The 9758-nt window shown below is 59.5% G+C and overlaps 2 protein-coding genes across 2 annotated transcripts; both read right to left on the bottom strand.

Annotated features, from left to right (window-relative positions):
• Positions 1-289: 289 nt before the first annotated feature.
• LOC135289249 (gamma-secretase subunit Aph-1b-like) lies at positions 290-5030 on the bottom strand. Its single transcript, XM_064402704.1, has 7 exons — positions 4806-5030; positions 3695-3865; positions 2554-2627; positions 2260-2382; positions 1782-1909; positions 1426-1549; positions 290-1206 (listed from the first exon to the last, which is right to left on the bottom strand). The coding sequence occupies exons 1-7, from the start codon at positions 4916-4918 to the stop codon at positions 1169-1171; spliced, it is 771 nt and encodes a 256-aa protein (XP_064258774.1). The 5' UTR covers positions 4919-5030; the 3' UTR covers positions 290-1168.
• Positions 5022-6813, bottom strand: LOC135290244 (uncharacterized protein DDB_G0290685-like). The gene is made up of 5 exons (XM_064404146.1): positions 6799-6813; positions 6562-6705; positions 6311-6520; positions 5536-5649; positions 5022-5180 (listed from the first exon to the last, which is right to left on the bottom strand). Exons 1-5 carry the CDS (start codon positions 6811-6813, stop codon positions 5022-5024), a joined length of 642 nt encoding a protein of 213 aa, XP_064260216.1.
• Positions 6814-9758: the final 2945 nt, after the last annotated feature.

Here is a 9758-nt window from a genome sequence, read left to right as displayed (position 1 = left end):
GAGCCAAGTCCCAGGGAGTTTTATGGCTATGATCAAACCGAAATAAACTGGCCCAGTCTAGGAGAGGAGAGGAACCTGCTGATCTCCAGCCCTCAGTGGCCTCCACCCCAAAGATGTAAAATTAGAGCTCAGCCAGTGTTAGCATGGACAGAGCAGGAGCAAGGCCTGCAGGCAAATGGGGTCTGCAACTGCCAGACCATCCCCCTCCAGTCACACCAGCACAAGCCACTGTTACCACCGCTTGTACCCTCCCCACAAGGGCAGCGCTGCTGGCCACACAGAACCCCGCTTGTCTTTGTCTGTGGTACTTAATTTTATTGGTATAAAAGCCCACTGTGGATAAAACTGCCTTTTCAGCCCGATGGCAGTTTCTCCCTCCCAGCCCTGTGGCACAGAACCAGGGCTGGTATCCGCCTGAAAATCCCCAAGAACAGGAGAGGGCAATGATCCATTGGAATGGTCCCTTGAACCCCCTCCCAAATCTGTGCCTGCAACAGCTGTGGCATTGCATCTCCTCCCAAGCCCTCCACCACCCTCCATGCCCACTGGGTCCTTTGGATACTGTCTTTTTCCCTCTCCTCCTCCCATCCTGCATGGTGTCAGTACCCACGGGTGCCCTAGCACCATCCTGCTGCACCAGGATGCCGGCTCAGCCCTGCCAGGGCTGCGGCTCCTGGGGCAGCAGGACTGGGCAGAGAGGTGGAGAAAGGAGCACTACAGCAGTCAGCCACGACCCAGGGCACGGCAGCACTTTGCAAAGCCCCTTCCTCCACCCTGCAGCGAGGAGCAATGCGGGCCCCCTGCCCTGGCATGGGGGGCAGCACATCTGTGGCAGCGGGGGGAGAAGCGATGGGTTTCTTTGGGCTCAAGCCTCCGGCAGTCGCAGGCAGGCTAACTGGGGCTGAGCTCACAGCAGGGCCAGCAGAGTTGGGTCCCCCAAAACTGAGGTGTTTCATGGGGACTCCCAGAGGGGCGTTGGAGTGAGCCAGTCTCAGCCACACCGGTCGGCTGGCTGCCACAGCTGGACCCCAGTGCCTGCCCCACCAGGGCTGGCCAGGGTCCCCCAGTCCAGGAGAAAAGATATTGCAAAGAAGGTGATGGCCGATCCTGCCGCCAGGATAGGAGGGGAGGGGAGGGGTGTCTGGGGACCGGAACATCCTGCAGGGCCTCAGGATCCTGGCTGGGGGCTGGCTCCGCTCCGTAAACCTGCAGGAACCAAGAAGAGAAAGAGTGAGTTTTCACCAAACTCTACCCCACTTCCCCCAGGACCACAGCCTCAAAAACGACCTGTCCCTCTACTCTGGGAGGCAAGGGAATGATGCCCTTGCTCAAGACATTGGGATAACCTCTCACCATCCCAGTACTACTCCTGGTACCCCACGGGACCCCAAGTGTCCCCCTCCCCCTCTCTGGAGCAGCACTTACAGAGCAGGAAGCGCCGCAGGTTCTGCGCGGATCCCCCCGAGAGTAGGTAAGCCCAGGCAGCGGCAGCAGCCATCAGCAGGTAGGAGGGCACCAGGCTGCCCACGTACAGGGGGTTGCAAAACGACTGCAGAGAGAGGCATGAGAAGAGAAGGGTGAGCAGGCAGGAGAGGACAGGGACAGGATGTGTGGCAGTGTATCACCTCAGTGAATGGAGTGGGACAGGCGGCACCAACCCCAGGATTTGTTTTGTGAAGGGCCACCTCCTTTGCTAGTGACAAAGGCTATTTCCTCCCAGCACAGGGACCAGTACACTGAATAAAGGTCCCCAGCACAGAGTCCTGCTCACAGTTACTCACCAACCCCGAAACAGTGAGATGCATGATAACGACTGCTGCGATCTCCCACCAGCGCCGGTGCTCGCAGCCATGAAAGAAGAGGATTCCCCAGAAGGTGTGAAGGAAAATCAGCACCATGGTCATAAAAGCTGCAGGGAGAAGCAGAGGTGTCACCAGGGAATCATCCACTTCACCCAGCCTTCAGACTTGGGGAAGGGGTAGAGATTAATCAGTAAAGGGAGGGTAGAGAAACAGCTTGGCTGGACTGGGAGGTGCTGGGTCAGACTCCACGTGTGGGAGACAAGGAAAGAAGAGCAGGGAGGGTCACAGGGAACAGCAAGAAGGGTTTGCCACAGAGATATGTGACAGGGGATTATAACGGTCTCAGGTAGGTGAGGGTGTAGCATGGACAAGACAAGGTAAGAAGGAAAACTCCAGCACCTCATCTGCTGCCTCTGAGGTAGGGCAGAGATGTGAGCAAAGGGCGCCAGTTACTCACCTGAGGTCAGGAAATACAGCTGTGAATCCCCATGGATGCCCACAGTGCCAGGCCCTAACGCGTCTGCCAGGAGATTGATCATGGAGAAGGCGCCGCTCATGAGACCAAAGCCCACGCCAGCCACTGCCAGGACAGGGACACTGTTAAACTCTGAACCTCCCAAGGGTCACCCCACGCACCTCCGAGCGAGCTTTGGTGTGAGAAATCTCCCTTTGCTCCCAGCACCACCCTCAGCCCTGCCCAGCCTCGCCGCCTGCCCCGCGGTCAGGGTGCTCTACTCTGCACAGCACTCACCATATGCCATTTGCTGAATGGAAATGGGGGAGCAGCCGTCCTCACTGAGGGCCACCAGCCCCTCAATGGCCTTCCTGTGGAGTGAGAGCACATTGGAGCCCAGCACAGCCATGCCACCTCCCGAGGCGTGGCTCACTCTCCATCATGCCACCTTCCTGGCAACCTCCCCCTCCCCGAGCAACACCCACCACAGAGACTGTCCGTGTGACTGTACCACCAGACACACCAGGCATGTGAAAATCACGTGAGGCCACACAGAAAGATTTTCCACAGAGGAATGTGGGTGCCAGCCAGGCCGGCAGAGCAGGGCTGGTGTGAGCAGGACGTTGGGTGCAAGGCAAGCAGCACCCCCGCATGGAAAGCAGCCCCACTGCAGGCGTGGGAGGCTGTACCTGATCTCTGCACTTAGACAAGATGTTGACTAACAATGGAGGAGGTGCAGGAAGAGCTCAAAGAGTTAGAAAAATTCATCGGGGAGAGAAGCTGTGAGAGGAGAGCCCGGAGAGGTTGGCACATAATTTGTGCCAGCTAGAGGAGGATGCCAGGCAGGTCCTCGGCCGAGGGAGGAGAGCAGTGCGTGGGACCAGAGATCCTCAGGGCAAAGGAAACGCAGTGGTTTTATGTCAGAGGCTGCTCCGTGGAGCTCTGCCACCCTCTGCCTGCCTGCCTCGGGCAGTGCCCTGCCGCAGGGAGCCTGCTGACACAGCGTGCCTCCCTGCATTCTCCCGGGAAGACCAGGGAGTATAAAGAACACTTTCCCGTGCCTGCCTGCCCAACCCAGTGTCCATCCATCCACAGGACAGGGTGCAGCACGTGCTCCCCTGGCAGAAAAAACCCCTGCGCTCCAAGACAACGGTACCAGGAAGGCTGGATGCTGCCCAGGCTGCTCTGAGACTGTGACCCGGGCTGCTCAATCAGGGCACCAGATCCTCCAGACCTTAGGGCTGCTCTGCCCCACCACCCTGAGACCCACTAAGGTCAACACACCGAGACAGGTGCCAGCCACAGGCTCAGGGTAAGCACTGAGGCAGCTTCCTGCCACACCTGACACTCCCCCCAGTCCAACAGCTCTCAGTGGCACACCACAGCTGGGGACACCATCCAGCAGGGCTGGCACAGTGTGGGAGATGCTGTGAGTTACCTGAGGAGCTTGTAGTAAAGGAAGCGGAAGGCCTCCTGCAGCAGCACAGAGAACATCACCCCAAAAATCAGGAGCCCCTTCTGCAGCCGCTCATCCTGGGGGTCGCTGGCTTTCACTGCGATAAACCAGATGAGGGATGAGAGCAGCAGGGACACCAGCCAGAAGAAAGCCCTGTAAGAGACAGAGCTTGCTGGCACCGGTGCTGTGCCAGGGCCCCTGCTGTGCTGGCACTGGCAGCTGTGCCCCAGCCTTGCCCACTCTCCAACCAGCACCATGCCACTCTGGTACCAGTGCTGGGCACGTGGTGCCTGGTCGGGTCTCACTGCTGTGCTGTGCCTGCACAACTGCCCCACTGGTCACCAGAAGCAGCACCAGTGCCCCTGCTGTGCCCACAGCAGTACCAGCACCTGTGCCACGCTCATATCCATGCCAGTACCAGTTCCAGTACCACATCCTTCTGGTCCCACAGTGGTACTGGCACCAGTTTCCCAGCTGCACACATGCACCAGTACCATTACCACCCCTCCACTGGTACTGTATGAGTTCTCGTGTCTACGATGTGCTGTGACAGCAAAACAAACAATATTGGTGCTCCTGCCATGCAAGCAACAGCACCAGCATGGGTCCTGGTGACTCCGGTGAGCCCACACTAGCACCAGGGTAAGCACTGGTGACTCCGGTGAGCCCACACCAGCCCAGCACGGCTCCTGGTGACTCCGGTGAGCCCACACCAGCCCAGCACGGCTCCTGGTGACTCCGGTGAGCCCAGCACGGGTCCTGGCGTGCCTGCTGCAGCCGCCGCGGTGCCTCAGCAGCAGCAGTCACATGCCGATCACGCCCCGATGCCACCACACCCATGCTGGTACCAGCACTCCTGTCACGCCCATGCCGGGCCGGCACCGCCACTGGCTCCAGCTCCCCGCTCCCGAGCACGGTGACCGCGTCAGGCTGGGACCAGCAGCCGGCACAGCCCAACCGGGACCGGCACCGGCGGCAGAATCAGTGCCGCCAGATCGTGCCGGCAGCACAGCGGGGCTGGCCCAGCGCCCGGCCCGCCGCTCCCGGCGCCGATCGCGGCTCGGCAGCAGCGGAGCGCCCATGGCTGACTGACCCGGCGATGAGGATGATGATGCGGAGCGGGTCGCGGGCGATGGTGAAGATGAAGAGGCCGAAGGCGGGCCCGAAGGCGATGAAGGTGCACCCGAAGAAGACGGCGAGCGTCATTTCGGCGGGAGCGGGGGCACGGCACCGGGCTCGGACCCGGAGCTCGGACCGGACGGGCCCCGCGGCCCCTTCCCCCTCCGCCGCCCTTCCGGGGCCGATGACGTCACGCGTGCGCGCGCCGCCGCCGCCGCCGGAAGCGGCGTCCCGGGGCGGGCCCGGGCCCGTGGGCCAGGGCCGGGATGGGGCCGGGAAGGACCGGGCCCCGGGGCCGCAGCAGCGCCCCGGCCGAGCCCAGGCAGCGCCTGGTGGACGCTCTGCGGCGCTGTGCGGGAGCAGGAGCCGGGCTCCGTGGCCCCTCCCAGCTTGGCCTGTGCCGCCATCCTGTGGGGCCGAGCCTGCGCCCCGGGGAGCTTGGCCTCGTCCCCACGGCCTCCCCCAGAGTGGGGCCCTGCGCGGCGTGCAGGCTGTGCCATCCTCACGGCTCTGTGTGCCGTCCTCATGGCACTGTGTGCCATCCTCATGGCTCTGTGTGCCGTCCTCATGGCACTGTGTGCCATCCTCATGGCTCTGTGTGCCATCCTCATGGCTCTGTGTGCCGTCCTCACGGCTCTGTGTGCCATCCTCATGGCTCTGTGCCATCCTCATGGCTCTGATGCCATCCTCATGGCTCTGTGTGCCGTCCTCGTGGGACTGTGTGCCATCCTCATGGCTCTGCCATCCTCATGGCTCTGTGTGCCATCCTCATGGCTCTGTGTGCCGTCCTCGTGGGACTGTGTGCCATCCTCACGGCTCTGTGTGCCATCCTCATGGCTCTGCCATCCTCATGGCTCTGTGTGCCATCCTCATGGCTCTGTGTGCTGTCCTCGTGGGACTGTGTGCCATCCTCATGGCTCTGCCATCCTCATGGCTCTGTGTGCCGTCCTCGTGGGACTGTGTGCCGTCCTCATGGCACTGTGTGCCATCCTCACGGCTCTGTGTGCTGTCCTCATGGCTCTGTGTGCTGTCCTCGTGGGACTGTGTGCCATCCTCATGGCTCTGCCATCCTCATGGCTCTGTGTGCCATCCTCATGGCTCTGTGTGCCGTCCTCGTGGGACTGTGTGCCATCCTCATGGCTCTGCCATCCTCATGGCTCTGTGTGCCATCCTCATGGCTCTGTGTGCCGTCCTCGTGGGACTGTGTGCCATCCTCACGGCTCTGTGTGCCATCCTCATGGCTCTGCCATCCTCATGGCTCTGTGTGCCATCCTCATGGCTCTGTGTGCTGTCCTCGTGGGACTGTGTGCCATCCTCATGGCACTGTGTGCCATCCTCACGGCTCTGTGTGCTGTCCTCATGGCTCTGTGTGCTGTCCTCGTGGGACTGTGTGCCATCCTCATGGCTCTGCCATCCTCATGGCTCTGTGTGCCATCCTCATGGCTCTGCCATCCTCATGGCTCTGTGTGCCATCCTCACGGCTCTGTGTGCCATCCTCATGGCACTGTGTGCCATCCTCATGGCTCTGTGTGCCATCCTCATGGCTCTGCCATCCTCATGGCTCTGTGTGCTGTCCTCATGGCTCTGTGTGCCGTCCTCACGGCTCTGTGTGCCATCCTCATGGCTCTGTGTGCCATCCTCATGGCTCTGTGTGCTGTCCTCATGGCTCTGTGTGCCATCCTCATGGCTCTGTGTGCTGTCCTCGTGGCTCTGTGTGCCATCCTCGTGGCTCTGCCATCCTCATGGCTCTGTGCGCTGTCCTCATGGCTCTGTGTGCCGTCCTCATGGCTCTGTGTGCCGTCCTCACGGCTCTGTGTGCCATCCTCATGGCTCTGTGTGCCATCCTCATGGCTCTGTGTGCCATCCTCGTGGCTCTGCCATCCTCACGGCTCTGTGTGCCATCCTCATGGCTCTGTGTGCCATCCTCATGGCTCTGTGTGCCATCCTCGTGGCTCTGCCATCCTCACGGCTCTGTGTGCCATCCTCACGGCTCTGTGTGCCATCCTCATGGCTCTGTGTGCTGTCCTCACGGCTCTGTGTGCCGTCCTCATGGCTCTGCCATCCTCATGGCTCTGTGTGCCGTCCTCATGGCTCTGCCATCCTCATGGCTCTGTGTGCCATCCTCATGGCTCTGTGTGCCGTCCTCACGGCTCTGTGTGCCATCCTCACGGCTCTGTGTGCCGTCCTCATGGCTCGGTGTTCCCTCCCTTGGGAGCCCCTGTCCAGCCCCGTTCCAGTGAGATCCACACCAAAGGCGCTTCGGGGCGCTTCCCAGCTGCAGGCACCCGCACACCCCTGCTGCCTCAGGAGGCTGCACGGGAGTGCTGTGTGTAGAGTTCTGCTGAGCCGGCAGAAACGCTGTGCCCAGGCCCGTCCTGGCACTCACAGCAAGGCCAGAGGAGGCTGTGGAGGGGTCTGGAAAAGCTTTTGTTACATCATGGGAAACATGCCCTGTTAGTAAGAGACACAGTGCGCAGCAGAGCACTCCAACGTGGAGGGCAGAGGGCTCTCCTGAATCAGGGAAATCCCAGGGGAGCAGTGGTGGGTCCCGGCATAGCCCCACCAGCTCATGGGCTTGCCCTCACAGCCAGCAAGTTGGTGGCTGGAAGTGCATCTTTTCCATGGGGACATGACTGATGCTTGGCTTGGTCACCAGGGTTTACAAGGCCAAGTCACAGCCCCAGCACAAGGGGTCCCAGAGAAGGAGAGAGGGAAATAGTTTTGTCCCTGCCTAAGATTTCATAACTTCTCTGCAAAACAGCCCAGAGTCAGCCCACGTGGCCCAGAGAAGTCACATCCCACTCTGTAAGCCAGGGACATCCACCTACAACCCCTGTGCCTCCCACAGTTACAGCCCCAGGGGTTCTGCCTGCTTGGCCCAGAGAGCCCCTGGAGCTCCTGGGTGAGGCTGGCCAGGACCCACTGAGGGGTGCAGATGGAGGCTGGGACTTTCCAGCTGGGAGATGTGGCTCCGGTGGCTGCCACCTCAGGGAGGATGGGTCACAGCAGGAGGTGTCACCAGGGACATCACCAGGCTGCCCCAGCCCACCACTCCTGGATTCTGGTGACCAGTGAGCGTGCATGCAGGGGAATGCTGGGCTGGATGGGGATGGGGGCAATGCCCAGGGTGTTTCTAACGAGAAGAAACACAAGCACCTCGGGGCAGGACAGGCCACAGAGCTGTGCTTGGGGCTGGAAGAGGAGCTTGGGGCTCTCAATGGTGGCAGGTGCTCAGAGAGGCTTTGGGGACATCCTGGGTGTTCCCAGCCCCCTGCTGCCTTCCACCCAAATCTGATAAGCTCCCTTTCCATCCACCAGGCCTTGGCTGCAAGACTTGTGCTCTTCCTGGCTCTGCTGACCATCCAGCCCAGACTGCAGCACTGTGACCAGGCCAACGTGGACACAGCCAAACGGATGGAAGCGTGTGAGGAATATCTGCATCATGAGATGATGTGGCTGCTGCAAGAGGGGCACCATGGGAGCCCCACTCCTTTCTGCAGTGCAGCAGCAGTGGCTTTTTAAGGTGCTGTATCAGCCCTGGTCACTGTGGGCTGCTGGCTGGACAGATGAAGGCAGCATGCCTCTTCCAGCTGCAGAGAGAGCTCCAGCAGCAAGGATGAGGACAATGGCCAGAAGAAGTTCAAAGGTGCCCACAATGGTCTCAGATCTTTGTGATCACACCATCCATCACCAATGGAAACATTCAAGCTAAGGCTGGATGGGGCTGTGGGTAACGTGATTTAGTTGAGAGTGCCCTCCTCATTGTGGCAGTGATCTTTAGAGATCCCTTCTGACCCCAGATACTCTGTGATTCCAAAGCAGGGCCTGCCCAGCACCTGAAGCATGGGCCAGTGTGAGAGAATAAGACCAGTAATTTTATAATCTTCTAAGGTAATACTATGGAGTTCACCAAAATGATGATCCTAGCCCAATCCACAAACACAATAAACATCAACACAGAGAAGACATCCTGCAAGAAAGGTAGTGCTTAACAGAACCCTGATAACAAGTGTTTTTTATTAATTTTCTTTTGCTCAGAAAGGCAATAAATCAACCTTGTCACCAACAACTGCTAAACCAATGCAATTAATTGTCCCCAGGAGTCCTTTTCTGCCTGTCACCCTGTTGTAGGCCTGTCTTGCAGCAGAGATGCTCCAGTGCTGCTCCCAGATCCCCTGAACAAGAGGAGCAGAGGCCACACATCCTCCTGTACTGCACACTTCACTCTCACAGGCAGCACAGCCCCAGGCACTGCACATGGGGCAGGCTCACACAAAACTGGGATGGTGCCACGTGGTCATGGCCATCCATGCTTCCCTCCAGCTGCCTTGTCCTCTGCTGACTTTGACAAGTCAGTAATACGGATTTGGAGACTGGGAGATTTATGTGGCACTTGGTTGTAGAGGGCCTGACCTGTTTTGAAATCCCCCAGAGCTTTGCAAAACCTTCACAATTTGGCAACACAGTTTTCCTGGCCCTCTCCCAATGTCTTAAGCTGTAGATGCAGGGAGAGACTGAGGGGTGGCAGTAGTCTGTGCCTGGCTCAGCACAGCTTGATAAGTCTCATCAAAGTATCTCAGATGCTCTTTGTGTGGTCCTCCCACTCCACCACGCAGTTCAAGGGCAGGGAAGGAATGGGAAGGATTCTGAGATGAAATGAGGCACTGGAGAGATGAGAAAGCGAGCAGAGAGCAGAGGTGAGAGGCTGCTGAAAGTTAATGTGTTGGTATATCAATGGGCTGGCAACCAACAGCAGGGCTGAAAACTCTCTGGGGATATCTTCAGTCTGCCAGGCCAAAATAAAGAAATCCAAAGGTTGAAATTCCATGGGAGAGGTGGAGAGAGAGGAAGGGGGGAGGGCAGAGGCACTTTACCCTCAGAGTGGAGCTGTGACACCTGTGGGGAGACATGCTCCCATGCCAGCAGT

The sequence above is a fragment of the Passer domesticus genome, chromosome Z (assembly GCF_036417665.1).
Source record: "Passer domesticus isolate bPasDom1 chromosome Z, bPasDom1.hap1, whole genome shotgun sequence".
NCBI lineage: Eukaryota > Metazoa > Chordata > Aves > Passeriformes > Passeridae > Passer > Passer domesticus.
This window is presented reverse-complemented; position numbering and strand designations above follow the sequence as displayed.

Bases quoted from the DNA above. Each gene is read 5' to 3' on its own strand.
- LOC135289249 (XM_064402704.1), bottom strand. From the start codon at position 4,918: ATGACGCTCGCCGTCTTCTTCGGGTGCACCTTCATCGCCTTCGGGCCC. The intron at 3,866-4,805 runs GTCAGTCAGCCA...TGTCTCTTACAG, and splicing joins ATCATCATCCTCATCGCCGG to GGCTTTCTTCTGGCTGGTGT. The intron at 1,910-2,259 runs GTGAGTAACTGG...TTCTCCCTGCAG, and splicing joins GCTGTATTTCCTGACCTCAG to CTTTTATGACCATGGTGCTG.
- LOC135290244 (XM_064404146.1), bottom strand. The intron at 6,521-6,561 runs GCCACGAGGATG...GACAGCACACAG, and splicing joins AGAGCCATGAGGATGGCAGA to AGCCATGAGGATGGCACACA. The intron at 5,650-6,310 runs GTGAGGATGGCA...GATGGCACACAG, and splicing joins TGAGGATGGCACACAGAGCC to AGCCGTGAGGATGGCACACA.